Source organism: Chroicocephalus ridibundus, chromosome 12 (assembly GCF_963924245.1).
Source record: "Chroicocephalus ridibundus chromosome 12, bChrRid1.1, whole genome shotgun sequence".
Taxonomy (NCBI): domain Eukaryota; kingdom Metazoa; phylum Chordata; class Aves; order Charadriiformes; family Laridae; genus Chroicocephalus; species Chroicocephalus ridibundus.
Genome location: NC_086295.1, coordinates 4,322,532 through 4,339,858, shown reverse-complemented (window position 1 = coordinate 4,339,858; position 17,327 = coordinate 4,322,532). Strand labels below are relative to the sequence as shown.

The window sequence follows — 17,327 nt, the reverse complement described above, 5'->3', positions numbered from 1 at the left end:
CGTTAGAAAAAAAAAAAAAAAAAGGAAAACAACAACAATCGACCTCCCCCCCACCCCAAAAAAAAACCCCAACCCAGTCCCCAACTGGGTCTCATGTGGGAAACGGGGACGTGCCGTGTCCCCAGGTGTGTTGGAGAGGGGATAAAGTGACCTCTTCAAAATGGGGTGCGGGTGGAGCCGGGGAGGGGGAGCCGGGCCCTGGGCGCTCTCCCGCGGCTCGCTCCGGCCAGCGGCGGGGACGGGGCAGGGGTTCAGTAGTACGAGCCAGCCCGGGCTGCGCTGCCGCAGTGGCATCAGCCCCGGGGACAGTCCTGGAGGGTGGCCCAGAAACCGGGGTGACGGTTCACAGGTAAAAAGCTAAAAACTTGGGAGGGGGCTGGCAGGGAGGGCGGCGGAGGGGAGGAGGCACCGAGCCCACCACCCCCGCCAGGCCACCGTGTCCCCACCGGCGTCCCCACGGCCGGCGGGTGCCCTTAGGACTCCGAGGAGGAGCGGGAGACGCTCTGGAGCAGCGATTTGTATATGGCAGAGTTCAGGAAGCGAGGGTAGGAGTCTCTGTGCATGAGCGTGTAGATCTGGAGCTGCGCGTCGTCGAAGGTGTGCGAGGACGGCTCCTGCATCTTCCGGTTGATGACCTCCCGCACCCGCGAGTCCAGGCTCACCTGGGCGGCAGGGAGAGAAACGGGGGGTGGGGGGGGTGGGTGAAGGACTCCCAGCCACAAGCCCCAAACCCCGACACCCACCCCTGTGTGCGCTCTCCCGGGAAATTGGGTACCAACGCGACACCGTGGGAAGCCCTCGGTGTGTCCATCCCGGAATATCGTTGCACCGGAGCCAGGGTGTTTTGGAGAGAGTCGCAGGGAGGAGCGGGGGGTGTCTCTCCGGATCCTCCCTGCGTCCCCTTGCTGGGCAGAGGGATGCGGGTCGGGGGATCCCACCCTGGGGATGCTGTGAGCCGGGATGCGGCACCTCCTCGGCCCGATGGTGCCCTCCTGAGGTTCCGGCCCCGCAGCACAACCCGGGCCCCGGTCCCGCTGCATCCCCGGGGTGCTGGGAAGGGGTGGGGGGGCATCCACAAGCACGAATTGAACCCATTACCCTCCCCCCAAACCCATCCCCAACCACTCACCCCATCCCCAAATTGCCGCAGGGCTGCAGGAGCAGCCGGGAGAGAGCCCTTTTCCTAAGAAACATCCCACCCACCCCAACCCCCCAGCCCCATTTTAGCCTGAGCCGCCCCCTGAGAGCCGCGGGAGGGGCTCTGCCCCGTACCTCCTTGGGCGAGAGGATGGAGATGTAGTCCTCGTAGATCATCCTGGCCTTCTCGTCGATGGTGTGCTTGTTGCACTCGTTTTTGAGCTCCTCGCACGCCAGCCAGAAGAGCATGTTCTCCTCGCTGTACTCAGTCCGCAAGAACTCCCGGAAGACGTTGCGACCCGCCGGGCTCTTCATCAGCTTGTCGAAGGACTGTGCCCAGCCCCGCACCTCCTCCGGGCTGGGTTTGGCGCTGCCGGGTCCCCGCGGGTGAGGCAAGGGGACAGCGTTACCGTGGGGTCCCCGCCGCGTCCCTCCCCGCGCGGCTCGGCCATGCTCATCCCTGGTCCCAGAGCGACCGTGCCCCAGTGCATCCCCCCTGCTCACGCCGAGGCCGTTCCTCCTCGGGCTCCGGTTATCACGGAGGCTTTCGGAGGTCGCTCGCAGGGTCTGTCCTGGCTCCGCATGGCCGGGCTGGAGCCTGGGCTTGGTTTCAGCTTGAATTTCCCCAGATGAGATGTATTTTGGTGCTGGCTTTGCACAGACCCAAAAGCGAGCACAAGCCCTTCCCTGGCGGAGTGGCAGCTCTGAGCCGCCCCGGGAGAGACCGGCATCAGCCCGTCATCCCTCACAGCTGGGGGTGATAGCCTGCTCCCTAGCAAACACTCATCACCTGCTAAAGCAAGGCAGGAGCAATCATTGTCCGTGGCTAATTAGCACGTCTGACCCCTAACCCTGCCGTGCCAGGTGCTGCAGGGCTGGGCTGTCTGCGGGGGTCGTGCTCGGCCCCCATGGAGTGGGTGCTGGGTGCGGAGCGTTCCTGGAGCCGGGTGCCTGCCCGTTCCCCTCCTCCCCGAGTGTAAATGCGCTGTGTCCCGCTGTACATTTACACTGCTGCTGCCTCCGCTTCTTTTGCAGAGCTGAACCGCCCCCGGACCAGCCTGTCCCCTCCTCTCCCTGTGGCTATAAGGTGCCCTCGGCAGCGGGTCTAACGGGCAGGATGAGGTTCTTGTGTGCCTCAGTTTCCCTTTGCAAGGGGCTGCAGCCCGTGGCTCCGGGTTCCTTGTTCCTTGGTGGGAACCAGGGACACACCGCTGGAAGCGGCACCAGGAACCCCCGAGTCCTGGCGCCCCGATCCTGTTCCCTGTGTGTGTTCCGGCGGGCAGGATGCGGGGCTGGGTGCCATGGAGGGTGGCAGTGGGGACCGTGCCGTGCCATGCTGTGCCAGCCCCACCGCCTCCTGCCCCTGCACTCACCATGCTTCACAGTTTGGGATGGTCTCCAGTTTGGTCTCCCGGGACGCCCTCCACGCTCGCTCCCGGTCCTCGTTCCTAACGGGGAGATGGAAAGGTAGTCAGGGGCGTTGGGGACGCACCCAGACCCCACCGTAGGGCCCAGGGATGTGGCCATCGGGGCTCAGCACCGCGCTGCGCTTGGCCCCTGCGCCCGGTTATCACCATCTCCAGCCAGTGACACCCTGCCGGTGGCCAGGGTAGATGGAGAAAGGCGAAGGGCCGGACCCTGCACCCCCGGGACACCCCAGCACTGGTCCAGCCTGGAGGCTGAGTGCAGGATGGTGGCACCAGGGCTCAGGGGTGCCGGTGTCCCCTGTCCCCCCATCCCTTGCCCCCGGGGGTGCCGGCGGCGCAAAGGGCGAGCCGCCTCCAGCCAACTTCCCTCGGGCCCTTGAATTTCGGCGCCCGGCGCCAACCGCAGCGTTTCCTGCTTGCGACACCGTCCCTCGCCGCCCGCGCAAGATTAAATGCGCAAACTTCTCCCCCGGCGGCGCGGGCGAATGGGGTGGGTGAAGCCGCGGGCATGTCCCTGCCTGCGCCTGCTCCAGCAGCGGGGCACAGGGGGCATCTCTGCCCTGTCTCGGCTCCCGGGCTCTTGCAGAGACGAAGGAGGGACCCAGCGAAGGGTCACCCTGCCCACAGCTGAATGTCACCAAACCCATCTGGGAGGGTCCTCCCACCATCTAGGTCCTCCCATTGAACCCGTCCGGGAGGAAGACGTTCCGGGCAGGCTGTGAGGGGTGCTGATCGCTGCCCTCGCTGCCTTGCAAATGCGAGGAAACGAGAGGGGATCAGGCAAGATGGGGCGCCGAGGACCCAGTGGAGGGTTGCACGGGGCTGACATCGGTGCTGGGGATGCACCGTGGGTTTGCGCGGGGCTGACATCGGTGCTGGGGACGCAGCAGGGCTCAGCTCCAGGGTTTGCTGCTCCTCCAAAGCTCGGCATCGTCGGTGGCTGTGAAGCCCAAAGCTGCTGCAAAGCCTGAAGCCATCAGCAATCTCAGAGCGGGCTGATGCTGGGGATGGAGAACAACAGGCAGGCTCTCCAAAATCCGGGCTATCCAGAGAATAAGGAGCTGGGGATCCTCGGAGAGGATGGGAGATGCAGCCACAGGCAAGGGGCTGGTTATGTCCTTGGTTTGGGCAGCGCTGGGAGCCCAGGGCCGGACTCTGCACCCGCTGCTCCAGGGCAGAGCTGCTGGGAAGGCTGCCACGGATGAGGACCATCCACCACCGCAACCATGGGAAGGCAGCCGCGAGGCTGGGCAGGGAATCCCAGCTTTCCTCCTGCCTGAAACAGGCAGCAAAATCCTCCTGCCTGTTGCCGGGGAGGGTGGGCTGGGGAGTCAGAGGTCGGGCAGCTTGGCCCAGCGCTGCGCTGTGCCGCCGGCGCTGTCAGTGGCTTCCCTGCGCGGCCCACCTGGGGACGTCCAGCCCCAGGAGAGCCAGAGGGCGGTTCCTGGTGCCACTTTCTGCTCTACCTATTTTAAAAGATTTGGCCGACAGGACGGAGTCATGGCGCACTGAGGCTCGGCGAGGCTCGGGCTCACCAGGCTCCGCACGGAGGAGAGCAACACACCGTGGCACCGCTGATGTCCATCTGCTCCAACCCAACGTTTATACCCTTTTCTAACTGCGGCGCCGGTTTTCCCCTCATCTCCCAACGCAACCCAAGCAGCCCAGCAGCCCGGAGGCTCGGCTTGGTGAGCGGGGCCGGCTCCATCCCAGGTGCCCTCCCGCCCCCACTGCCCGCAGGCACCGTCAGCTGCACCGCGGGCTGCGGAGCACCCAGGGATGAGTCTCCCTTGAACCCGGGATCCTGCCTGGGCAGCAGCCCAAGCGCTTGGTGCCGCACCAAGCACGGGAGATGAGCAGCACGTGTGTGACCCTGCCATCTCCCATCCGAAGGGGTCCCTTGACTATCGGACGACGGGACGTACCATGAGCAACTGCAGCAGCAGCACCAGCAGAAGCAGCAGGCGTTGGGGCGGTGGTTGCTGGCGGGTTGCACCGTTGTCGGAGAAGTCTCATGCCGGGACATCGGAAGGGGTGTCTCTGCGGACGCGGGTCCTGCGTACTGAAAGGCAGGAGGGCAGGGCGCAGGTCAGCGAGCTGCCCATGATTATCCCCTCCACGTGCAAGAACTCCGAGGTAAAGGAGGGACACCCTCCCCTCCCGCCTTGCCCCGTCCAGTGACTTGCTGTGATTTCTTCTTGGCTCCCCAGATGGTCACCATCTCACCTGCGTCCCAGCCTCATACACGGTGGACGGGGTTGGGTCGTGCTTCGGGGGCTCTTCTGCTGCTCTCTGCTCCTCCCAGCCCCCGGCTGAGCCGTGCCGCCGAGAACCCCCGGCTAACGTCCCTGCCGCCTCCTGGATGGAGCCTGTGGGGAGGGAGACAAGCGGTGCTACGTTACCTTTGCAGTGGGACCCCCTGGCTTTGAGTGGCTTTGGGGGGCGGGGGGGGGCTGCTCCATGGCAGGGAAAACCCTTTGCAGGCAGCAAGCTGGGGCATGGCGGGCGGACAGAAAGTGGGCAAGAAAAGGAAGTGCGAAGGAAAGGAGGAGGGGAGACGCGGCGGCAGATGCTCTGCCAGCCCCACATGTCGCCCGGGACCCCCTCCCACGCTCCCATCCCATGCTGCAGGGTGGGTACAAGGCTCAGGGCCGGCCTCATGCACCCCTGGCTGTGCCCCGTGCCGTGGGGAAGCGCAGCCGGACCCCCCCCGTGGCATGTTCGGGCCTGGGATGGGGAAGTCGGAGCCACTCCATGGCATCATGTGAGTGGAAGGAAACGGGGAGGGGGCAGTTTTCACAGCTCCCAGCATTAAACCAAAACTTGCCCCGTGCCAAGTGTTTGGCTGAGTCCAGCGCTCTGCACCGCTGCTGCAGAACGGTCCCCGTGTGCCCGCAGCCCTGCCTGTCCCTGCCTGTCCCTGCCTGCCCCTGCCTGCACCGCTGGCCCAGCACGGAGCAGGGATGCTCCTGTGCAGGAGCGGTGCCAGGGCTCAGCACCCACCTCGGTGCGGGGTGCTGGTAAGGGTATGCTCACGGCCGGCTCTGCCCCGCCAAGGGCAGGAATGGAGGGGGGGGACAGCGGGCAGGGAGAGCCCCCGGCCGCCTCAGCCCCACCACCCCTGTCTCGAGCTGCTGCAGGTCTCATCACTTTGGGTTTGAGTCCTGTGTGGACTCAGCGAAGGGGATGGAGCCAGGGTGTAGGTCCCAGCTGGGGACAGGGCTGTCCCCAGAGCCCGCCCTGAGCCCACAGCTGCCCCAGTGGGTGCAAACCCCCCATCCCCGGCACAGCCATGGCCCGGCAGTGCTCCCCATGAGCAACTCTCCTGGGCCCTCGCAAACCCTCCCGCTGGCTCCCATCGCTCCCGCAGGAACGAAAAAGGAGAGAGTCTGCGTTTCGCTCCCAATTGTCCCTATTTATAGCCCCGAGTGCTGGCAGGACGGCTGTGACCTTGTCACCCGCCTCAGCAGCAGGCTCCGCTCCCTCTCGCTACCCTCAGGTCCGTTTAACCCCCGGCTTTTTTCCCTTTCCTTCCCCAGCACCAACCGTCTTCCACTCCCGCTGGCCGCTCTTCCCCCTCCGCACCCCCGGTGCCATCCCGTTGCCAACCCCACCTGCCCCACGGTGCCACGGCCGTGCTGCCGTGCCTGGGGGGCTGCAGCCCCACACTGCTTGCCGGGGGGAGCCAGGCTCCGGGCACGGCTCCCAGCGGGGCTGCGGCACTGACTGCAGCGAGCGGTGACGAAGCTGTGGGAACGGGGGGAGCAGAAGGAAAACCTGAAGGCTGGGAAAACCCTGCTTCCAGCCAGCCCGCCCCGGCTCTGCTGCAGTCCTGGGGTGCAGACCAGGCGGACGAGGGGTGGCCAAGGGACAGGGACGTGGGGACAGCGTGTGGCATTGCCCCAGGAGGATTCCCAGGCACTTTGCTTCTGCAGCGGGTACTCAACCTTGGTCGGAGCAGACCCTCAAGCAGCTGAGCCAAAACACCCGGGAGAGGGAACGGCGTGGAGCAGCATCCCCCGGCGAGGAGCATCCCGTCCCCACGCCCGCGGGGTGCACTCAGCATCCCCCAAGGAGGCAGGATCAGCTCTGCCCATCCTGGGTGCTGTGGCACCCGCCCGGGGACACCTCAGCTGCCTGGACCGTGCCGGCAGGGACACGGAGGAGAAGGGGAGGTGTGGGGCTGCAAAGGACCCCCTGGCCCACGGTGCTCTGGATTCGCACGGCCGGTTTCCCCGCCCCGTGCACCCCTTAATGCCCCCACAACAGCCCACCCCACTGTGCCGGCGGGGGCCATGTGCCACGGGGCTGTGGGTGCCGGCGGATAAGGAAGCCCCGGCGGCGGCGGAGCCTCCGAGCGCCGGAGGGAAGGCGAGGGTGTGTGCGCGAGGCTGCGAAAAGAGGAAGGATGACAAAAAAGGGACATTTCCCCAGCAGAGAGAAGAGACGCCCCAAAAGCCGCCCTCGCCCCAACCCCGTGAGGTCCCCAAGCCCCCCCCGGGAGTCTTTGCCATCACTGCCTGGTGGCCGCAGCACCCAGCCTGGGAGTCCCCGTATGCTGGGTGTCCCCGGGCCATGCCAGCTCACGCGCCCATGACGTCCCCACCGAGCCTGGCACCGCCCCATCCTCTCCCTGAACAGAGAGGGGACCCCCCCACGCAGCTGGATACGACAAGCGCTCCCCAAAATGGTTTTGGAAGGGAAACCTCCCCTTGCACCGGGCTGCTCCTTGCCGGGGCGCTGGGTCAGCCCCAGCCCATGCAGCCGCACACGAAGCACCCTGTGCCCCGCTCACCCCGGGCAACGCAGTCGCCAAAATCGCCCTGTGCCAGCTGCCACGGGAGATGTGGCATCGGGGTGCCCGGGTGGGTAAAGCCAAGGCGATGGCAAATACTGGCTACAGGGGTGACCCGCCTCCATGCACCCCACCTTCCCCAAGCGCCCTGGCCATGGACAATGCCCCAGGCAGCGTGCCATCCCCCTCCGGCCACCCCCGCCTTTGCAGAGTGGGGCACAAACCGGTGCCCACCCCGATGCGGGGTCACAGGCTGCGCCGATCCCCCGCCGTGCCCATCCGACCCCGTGCCACGGCTGGTGGGAGGACCTGGGGGGGCACGGGGGGAGCTGCCGGTGTTGTGTCCCTACCTGCAGCCTGGCCATCGCGGTGGCGGCGCCGGGTGCCGGCCAGGGTGACCCCGGCCGGCTCAGGGGGCGTGCGGCATCGCCAGGATCGCCGGGTGCGAGGGCAGGGAGGTGGGAGAGAAAAGAAGAGAGAAAGAGAAAAGAAAAGCGGCCGAACACATCCTCTCACAGGAAAGGGAGTGGTAAGGGAAGTGGCAAACTCAACCGAAGAGTTCAGACCTTTTTTGGGAAAGCCCCGGCAGGGCCCGGCTCCTCTCCTTGCCGCTCGCCGCGGGGCCGGCTGCCCCGACGGGGCAGGAGCAGGGCACAGCGATCCCCGCCGGCAACCGAGCTGGGCCGTGCTCCTGCTTCCCACCCCTTGGATGGATCCGGCGGCCGCCGCAGGCACCAGAGCAGCCGCACCAGGGCTCCGTGGCCGGGATGGGCACCTGCTGCCGTGCCAGCTACGGCCGGGTGTCTCGGAGACAGCCTGGGCACAACGGCACTGGAACAGCCCCGTGGCCAAGGAATCAACCAGCGTGGCTTCCCCCAGGTGGAGCGCTGGGCAGGATATGTCCCCAGAGTGGTCCCTGGCACCCAGAGAAAGCCACTTCAAAGGGACGGTGCTTTCTGCCACAGGAGGTGGCCCCGGGGCTCCGATGCTGCCCGCTGGGGGAGGACGTCGGCAGCAAGGGAAGGGGGCCAGTGCCCGAGGGTGGGCTGAGCCACAGCCTCCCCCCACGCAGCATCGTCCCCAAAACGCGGGGCTGCGCCAGCCCCTGCCACGCACGGCGAAGCCCGGCTCCCTCGGCCAAGAGTGACTCACAAACAAAGTTGGTTGGGTTTTTTTCTCCCTCTTCAGAAAAAAGAAAAAAAAAACAACAACAAAAAACCCCAACAAAAACAAAAAAAAAGAAGAGAGAGAAAGAAATCAGATGCCCAACCTCGTTTCGTTGATTAAATTTGCCCTCGGCACCGCTGCGGGTGGAGAGGGCTCCAGCCCCGGCACCACACCAGTGACCGAAACCAGTTTGTGGTCTCCGCCGGTGGCTGCCCCATCGCTCGTGCGGGCTCGCCGCAGGTGGAAAAGGGGAGAAAAGGGGAGAAAGAGGGCGGGGCGGGGGGGTGCCGGCACCCCCTGCATGGTCCCCCAGGGCCGTGGGACTGGGCCAGGCGCCCGGCCATGGCATGTGCCCGTTATCAGCCCGGCCCAGTGCCCGGCCCGGCTGCTTCCCTCGCCTTCCCCGGGGACGCCGAGCTGTTATCTCCTCTCTTCCCAACGCCGCACACCCCGGCACCCAGAAACCAACGCGGTCACACTGCCGCCGTCCCCAGCCCCCCCCGCCCCCATCCGCATGGAAACCCTCCGTCGCCCAAAAGTCACCCTCTGCTTCGGCAGCCCCTTCTCCTGCTGGCGCCCACCCCACCATCGCTGCGGTGCTCAGGGGCACCCACTGGGGCTCAGCGGGGCTCTGTTCCTCTCATCACCTGAACCTACTTTGTTTTCCAGATGGTTTTCCAAAATTCCCTTTGCCGCTACCGGGCAGGGCCAGCTCCGAGAGCCGGGGGCTGCCAGGATGTGGCCACGTTCCCACCGGCGAGCCCCCAGCGCCCCCAGCTCGCCGGCCTTGGGGCACCCACCAGCAGCGAGGATATTTTTATCCTCTGGCTGCCTCCAGCCATGGTATGAGTTCTCCACCCCAGGACGGACCTTCCCTTCATATTTTATGGGCCAAAGCCAGGAGAGCAGCTTTGCAGAGATCACTCGGCCGGGGGCGATGCACAACTCCCCCCCCCCGGTGCCGAGGGAAAGACCGTTCCCAGCCTGGCTGAGCCCCCGCCGCACGCCAGCAATGCCTCCGGAGCAGCGCCGGATCCGGCCCCTTCCCGAGCCTTGGAGGAACTGCAAAACACCCGTCACCTGTGGGACGGGCCGTGCTGGCTCAGTGCGAGCAGAGCTGGGCAGCCCCAGCCGCCCGCATGCCGCTGCGGGATTCTCCAGTGTCTAATAAGGGCTGAGTCCAGCCTGCAGCTTCCCTGCCTTCTCCTGGGAGGGACCCAGCACCTCCGACCTCTGCCAAATTTGGCTGAAACCAGCCACTGAGTGCAACCAGACTTGGGCCAGCCCCACAGGCAACCCGGGCTGGCGATGGGGGGCCAGCACCCCCCCGGGCCCCCCTCTGACGGGGTTACCCCGTGGGCAGGCACCGCCGCTGAGCCCCACAGCTGCCGCCCGCCCCCGCAGCCTGCCCCAGCCACCTGCCAGCGGCACAGGAAGTTTTAGGAGCTATTTTTAGACCCAGCTTTTCCCCCCCCTTCTTTAGCAATCTATTCAAAAAAGACTAAAGAGGTGAGGCTCACGTCCCCCCAGCTCTGTGGGGACGGGGCTGGGCTGACCCCCATGCTGCCAGCACGGAGGTCCCATCAGGACGAGGGGACGGCGATGCTCACGTGGCTGCGCCCCGGCTGCCTCCCCGCCGAGCGCGTGTCGCTGATAACGCCAGCAGATGTGCCCGCGCACGTGGTGGCGGAGGTGGCAGCGAGCGGATGCCTTTTGGGGAGCTCCTCTGCCCGGCAGTGATTTTTCTGCCGTTCCCTGAGACTGGAAAGGCAGGTCCTGCTGATGGGAACCGGGAGACGCTGCAGCATGTCCCAACACTTCCCTGGTCCATTCGCACCGCGAGGGCCGACAGCCCCGTGGGTGATGCTGGGGTCCTTCTCCGCACCGGCCATCTCTGCTCCCTGCCCCTCTCCTCGCCTGTAGCTGGGGTGTATTTCTGCACCGAGCACCCTCCGAGCCAAATCCCACCGCGAACCCTCCTGAAAGGACCACATGAACCTCTCCAGCACCTGCTGGGAAGAGGTGAGCGGACCTGCAGCTCTGCCCCGGCACGGCCACCACGGCCGAGACGGCCACCACAGGCTGCCGGGTGGCACGATGGGCACAGCACTGCCGGCACCCGCCCCTCCGGCCCCAGCTCTTGCACTGAAACGGAGTTAATTATTTCATAGCGTAAAAATAGCACCCGCCACAATCAGCTGGGGGATTTAATAAGGCAAGCCCTGACAATTATGTTTCTATTAGTAGAGGTATCGCGGCGTTGTTAAGGCAGACTCCTATTAAGCATTTGGTAATGATCCATGCGAGAGGAGACGAAAGATCACGGTAATCAATACTCAGCGGGGGCTAAACCATGCGGACGGAGCCCGGCAGCTGACAGGAGGGAAGGGAAGAGGAACGGGAGGGATACGGATTCGGCGTGGCTGGGGGGAGAGCTGAGTCGGAAGGATGGTGGGGTGCTCCTCGTCCACGGGGTGCTGCCAGCCCAGAACCTCCTCATCCCCATCCCAGCACATGCCAGCGCGGGCAGCACAGTGTCCCTCTGGGGACATTAGTGGTAATTTGGGGGACAGGGATGCTAGGAGGACCAAGGATAAGAAGACAAGAAATTGCCCTTTCCGAGGAAACGAGGAACCAGGCAGAGAATCAACCCTGGATCGGGATGAAAAGGAGGGACCGTGCATCACAGGGAAACGTGGGATCAAAGGGGTCTCTTACCACGGCTCCGAGCGCTCCCCAACGCAGCCGAGGGGCGATTTTCTCCCCAGCCCCAGCACGAGACCAAACCTCGTCGGCTGCATCCAGAGACCTGCACCAGCACGGGAGCCACCGGTCGGGCACAGGGAGGAGGTTTGGGCAGGAGGTGGGTCTGTCCGGCTGTGCCGAGGACAGGTCTGGCCCTGCTTCCAGCCACGCTCCCTGCCCAAAGCGCGGCATTGATGTGGGCAGGGCAGGGCTGAGCCCGGCAGCCGGCTCAGCCAGCGGCAGGACCGGCCGGGCCGGGGCCATGCCAGCACGACGGCTGGGGACAAGGCAGACCATCCCCCAAATGCCGCACCCTGGGCACGTTTGCCCACCGCGGTTTATTCACCCGGGCGGGAGTGGGCCCCGCTGCCTGCACGCTGCCAGCCCTGACGGATGGCTTTTGGGGTCTGGCTTCAGGCAGATGTCACACCTCGCTGCTGAGCACCCAGGGATTGGACGTCCCCCCGGCCCCAGACCCAGTGCCACCACGGGTCCGGGGACCAGAGCTTGCAGAGCCGAGCTTTCGCTTGCACCAGTAAGAAAACTTCGTCCCATTTTAGACTTTGGTCCAATATTAAAACAGTGAGGGACTGCAGGATCTCCCAGGAGTCTGTCCTGTGGGCAAATACACAGGACAAGGGGGATGTGGTGACCCTGTCCCAACTCTGGAGCATCCCAAGGGACATCCATGACCCCTGTGCTGCGGTCACCACAGCCTCGCCGGTGCTGGGGCAGCAGCGATGCTCTGCCCTGCCCCCGTCGTGACAAGCAACGGGGAGCTCTGCGAGCAACTCGCGTCCTCCGAGACCAGCCGCGCCGGTTATTTAAAACCTGACCAAAGGGGAAGAAAGACGGCGGGGTTCGGCTCGGCCATCCCCGGGGAGGAGCTGGCAGTGCAGGGAGGAAGGAAGCGCTGTCACCCTGTGTGGCCCCTGTGCCACAGAGGCGGACCCCAGCCCTGGGGCCGTGCCAGGCAGCCGCAGCCGCTGCATCCCGCTCCGGCCAGGCACGCTGCTGCCGGACAGGGCTGCGGGAGCCCGGCCACAGGTGGATGCCCATTGCAGGCATTCGGGGCTCAGGCCACGGAAGGGTCAGACTGGGGATCTCAATGAGATCCCCGATGTGACAGGCCACGGTGATGCCCTTCGCCGAGCCCCCGGGATGCTGCAGGGCTCGGCTGTACCATTGGGGGACACAGCAGCTCGCCTGCCACTGCTGTCATGGCAATACATTTCCCCAGCCCCAAATCCGCTTCGCGAGCTCTCTCCTCACGGTGAAACCCACACCGGACTCCCAGGCAGCATCTTTCCTTGTTTTTTCTTGCTTTCCAAGGCTAGCCTGAAGCTTTCCCTTCCTTTTCCGGGGTTCCTGCCCGCTAATGCCAACATGTACCTATTTGCTCTTCTCCTGCCCTTTGCACTGAAACGCTGCTTGGGCATTTGCCTTCTGTTGGAGGAAACTACTTTAGCCCCAGTTGGGTTCATGCCTGCAGGAGGGGGAGCAATGGGAAAACCCAAACCCTTAACCCCAAACCCCTTTGCTGGCTCCCTGACCCCCTCTATACCGAACCAGCAGTAAATCCGTCCCCGGGAGCGGGCTGCCAGCGCACCCTCAGCACGCCAGTGCGCCCGGAGCCACGGCCACATGCGGGGACACCACAGGCTCCGCTCACCCTCTGCCCGTCCTGTTGCTGCCCCGGAGCCTCCGGGATATTTCTGCCTCCGGAGCAGGCAAGTGCCGACAAGCAAGTCTGGAGCGTGGCAAAGCTGGGCCCCCAAACCCAGCGTATCCTCAGAGTCTGAGCAAAGAGCCCTCAAAAGCTCAACTGAGGCTGTTTCCAAGCGGTTAGAGAACTGGAAGGGTGGCTTGTTATAAAACTCTACCATACATTTTCCTAATGTCAGGAAACCCCCTTTTTTCCATGTCTAAGGTGAATGTTAAACCTGAGCCCCAAAGGACTTTGTTGTTGTTTTCGTTGCTGTTGCTGCTCCACCCTCCCTCCGGTTAAATCTCTGCTTCCACGAAATGGCCAAAGGCAGGACGGGCGAGAGGCAGAGCGCTCCCCGCCACTCCCGGTAAACTCATCTGGGACGGCTGGACCCGGAGGAGCCGATGGAGTGGCCTGGCACATCACCCTCTGTGGCCACCCCAGTGGCCGGGGAGTGGGGGAGTCACAGGCAGGAGGTCCCTGTCACTCGTCTCCCCGGAAGAAGGAACCCAGTGGATTTCAAGCCAAAAATAACAGAAATCAAAAAGTACTCCGTGCTCCCAGAGAGTGCTTCCGCAGAAAGGCGAGGGTCGATCAAAGCTCAGGGGCTGCTGCCTTGTTTTACACGACGCTCTGGATACAGCAAGAGCCAGGATTTTGCCTTCACTATAGTTTTAGCCCAAAGCCACCGGTTCCCGTGTCCCCAGGTCCCACGCAGCGCCCAGACGGGCCGGGGGGCTGCGCAGGGGACTCACCCCGCGGCTCACCAATTGGCACAGCCACAAAGCAGGACAGCGGGGCCGGTGGCTCCTGCAGCACATGCCCAGCAGCATTGAAGGCATCCGATCCCTGCGAAAAGTTACGGGTGTCCCGAAACCCCTGGGCACGGCCGGGAGAGCTCGACGGTGGAGTTATTTGCCGCAAACAACGCTGTGGCTCAATGCTACAGTCGCGGGAATAAGGATTTGGGACTTTCTGCAGGTCACCCTCCCTGTGTTGCACGGGGCAACCCATGACGAAGCAGCTGGGGAAAGAAAGGGGCTGGCCGAGCCCAGTGCTGATGGAAACGAGCTGGAGGAGGCTCGTGCGGCGCTGGGTGCAGGATGGTATGAAAAGGGAGATGCTTGTGGGGCTGGATGCCCATTCCCTGAGCTGGCTGGAGCAGGGGCCGTGACGGCCACCACAGAGCAGCTTCCCGGTCTGCGATGGGGTTACCGAAGTCCCCACGAGCTGGTGAGTTCATCTTCTTCCCCTCTTACACCACAGAAGATGTCGGACACTCTTCCCCCATCCCGTCCTCCCCACGGGCAAAACCCACGCTGTAACACATGGGGGGATGAAAATAACAGGTGATAACGTCCAGTATCTTTCTTTCCCCCCAGATTAAGAGGCAGCTGTAAAATAATGCATACAAACAACTGCTTTCAGATCTACCCCTCTCTGAAGAGCTTTTGTAATGGAAATGCATAGAGAGATGTGCAGAGACGAATAAGGAACTGAGTAATAGGAAGTCTCGGCGAAGGCCGCGGGCACCGGCTCACCCGGAAGCCGCTGTTATTCCAGGCAAGAGCCCGAAGCGCTGAACCCCGCGAGTGCGTGGCACAGCAGCACGAAGGCGGCGATGTCTGCCGGCCTCAACCTGCCGCGGCCGCTCTGCTTTTGGGGTGCTCAGGCACCCCAAGAAACCGGCCCAAGGGGCAGGAGGAGCAGGAAGGTAAAGGCAGGGCACCCCATGGGATGGGCTTAGGAGAGGCACCGGCACCGAGCACAGCTCTTACCTCCCCTTGAGCTGACTTTCCAAAATAGTTTTATCCAGAGGATAAAAATTTGGGAAAAAAAGAGGAAAAGCCACAGCAGCTGAAGCCCATGCTCTGCGGAGGTCAGGCAGCGACACGGCGGCCGCTTTGCCACTCCGGACCTGTTGCTCACAGGGAAGAGCCCTGAGCCCTGGGCTCAACCGTCCCCTTTGCACAAGCCCGGTGGAAACTCAAGATTCTGTCGCCCAAGTCCAGCCTAAAAGTGAGATTACAACCAAAGATAAGCAAAGACAGGAGGGGATGCACCTCGGGAGGTGGCAGAGATGTGCTGCTCCTGCACCGCAGGCAGACTCAGCATTAATTATTCTGCCAAGATATTTTTCTCCCTTACCCTCTCTGGATTTGAGTTGCATTATCTGATTATCTGCCTTCGGTTCCTTCTTTTTTTTTTTTTAATAACAATATCAAGATGGGCACCCACACCCTGATTGAGATATATTCATGTCACTAAATTCCTGCTTCTCCACTATAATCTTATGAGGTAGAGTTTGTTTAATTGCTCAAGAACACGACTGTATTTTGATTAGCGGCTTGAGTCATTTGTGGGGAAGGGCTGACGCGGAGGAGCTAAAATCCTTGTAGGGAAATCTGATGTGGCGCTCTCCCTTGGGAGATATTCTGAAATATGTGCCCACTGGGGCGACCCATTTTCCCAAAGAAAAACGATACCCATCAGGCCAGCAAACGCCACGGGCTCCGCTCATCCAGCGTGACACGGGATGAGCGTCTCTTATCGACGGGGATGGCGGAGACGCATCTAGAGGGGAATGAACTCCCCTCGCAGCAGGGAAATCCCTCCCACTCACTTAACACTTTTTGTTTAGATTCTTAAATAAGGCCATGGATCCGTGCCAGAGCAGCCTCATGGAAGCGGTGGGGAGAGGGAGCTTCCCGGGGGAACCTCTCCGTGCCCAGAGACGCACCGCGATCCACAGGCGGAGCAGCTGCGGCGGCCGCGCCTGGCCCTCTCCATCCCTTGGCCGTGGGGACACGATGACGAGCCGTGGCATCCCACGACGCTGCCCACGTGAGGGGCTCGTGTTGGGCGACAGTCGGATGTCACATCCCTACGAGGGAGAGCCGTGTTCCCAGCCACCACCGAGCCAGGTCCCTCTGACCAACCCTTTGGCCGTGCCGCTGCTGGAGGAGCTGGCAGGGATCGGAGCCCGCCATCACCCTGACCTCAGCCAACCTCCCCGAGCCCCGGCGTTCCCTGCCGCCTCGGCTGGCCAGGTCGGGGCTCCCCATCGCTGCTGCTCTCTATGATGAGGCATGGCACCCCTCTGCATCGGGGGCACGGGGAGCGCATGGGGAGGAAGCCGGCCTGGCCGAGCCGGTGCATGGATGCTCCAACACCGCCCTGGCACCCACCTGTGGGTGCAGGGAGGGCCGGGGCAGCCCCTGGCCGGGGAGGCCTCTTGGGGGGCGAGGGGGGGAAGAACCTCTCTGCGAGTTCCCCCGCCTTGGGCTGGGCAAGCCCTGCTGCAGCCGGCCCTGCGGCTGGAGGGTGCCCCCCTCCTTCCCCCTCCATCCTCCTCCTCCTCCTCGCAGGAGCCCTGCCCTCCCCCGGGGTGATGCGGCGGGGAGGGCCCCCTCCCTCCTCGGTGCTCGGGGTCCCCCCGCCCCGCCAGCCGGTCCCCACGGAGCATCCCGCTGTTCCCCCCCCCCTTATCTTCTCCCCCCCCAGCCCTCGCACATGGGGCTGGTGACAGGCGGCAGCCGGACACACGGACGCACAGCCAGACACACACACACACAGCCCGACCTCTCCATCAACCGCGCCGCTCCGCGCTGCTCGGTGCGTGTCCGGGACCGGGGTGGGGGGGTGCGAAACGTGAAAAAGGGAGGATGCCCGGGGCGGGGGGCGCATGCAGAGGGGAGCCTGCAAAGGGCGTGGGGGGGGTGGGGGGGTGTGCAAAGCGGGGTCCGCCCGGGGGAGCGGGGTCCGCCCGCAGCCCGCCGAGAGGGAGGTTCGGCACCGGGCGAGGGAAGGGGGGGGCGACGGGCCCGTGTCCGTGTGTCCCCCCCACCACCACCCCCCGCCCCTTCCTCGCCCCGCGGCATCCCGCGGGCGGCGGCGGCCCCGGGGCCGGGGCGCGGGGTACTCACGGGCCGGGCATCCGCGCCGCCGCCGCGCAGCGCCGTCCGCGGCCGCCGCTGCCCCGCCGCCCCCCGGCCGCCGCCTCTGCGCTGCCTCCGGGCTCGGCACCGGAGGGAGAGGGAGAGGCAGCGGGAGCGGAGCGGAGCGGCGCGGCTGCACTGCGCAGGCGTCCCCCGGCCCCTGCGATTGACTTCCTAAAGCAATTGCAGCTTTGGCACTTCCTCACGTCAAAACACACACACACGCACACACACAGCGCCCAGCACCGGCACCCAGTATGGACACCCAGAACCAGCACCCAGGATGGGCTCCCAGCACCCTGCACCAGCACCCAGTATGGGGTCCCAGCACCAGCACCCTGCACTGGCACCCAGTATGGGCATCTGAGACTGGCATCCTGCAGCAGCACCTACTACATGCACCCAGCACC

At 64.5% G+C, this 17,327-nt stretch overlaps 1 protein-coding gene across 2 annotated transcripts; it reads right to left on the bottom strand.

The window, feature by feature from the left end:
- Nucleotides 1-30: 30 nt before the first annotated feature.
- RGS19 (regulator of G protein signaling 19) lies at nucleotides 31-8,295 on the bottom strand. 2 transcript variants are annotated; one of them, XM_063349795.1, is made up of 6 exons: nucleotides 7,926-8,295; nucleotides 4,791-4,933; nucleotides 4,490-4,626; nucleotides 2,511-2,585; nucleotides 1,273-1,507; nucleotides 35-662 (listed from the first exon to the last, which is right to left on the bottom strand). In XM_063349795.1, the coding sequence occupies exons 3-6, from the start codon at nucleotides 4,588-4,590 to the stop codon at nucleotides 474-476; spliced, it is 600 nt and encodes a 199-aa protein (XP_063205865.1). In that variant the 5' UTR covers nucleotides 4,591-4,626; nucleotides 4,791-4,933; nucleotides 7,926-8,295; the 3' UTR covers nucleotides 35-473. The 2 variants fall into 2 exon arrangements, with proteins under 2 accessions (XP_063205866.1, XP_063205865.1); XM_063349796.1 differs by lacking the exons at nucleotides 4,791-4,933; nucleotides 7,926-8,295 and having other exon boundaries at nucleotides 31-662; nucleotides 4,491-4,628.
- Between the last annotated feature and the right edge of the window lie 9,032 nt (nucleotides 8,296-17,327).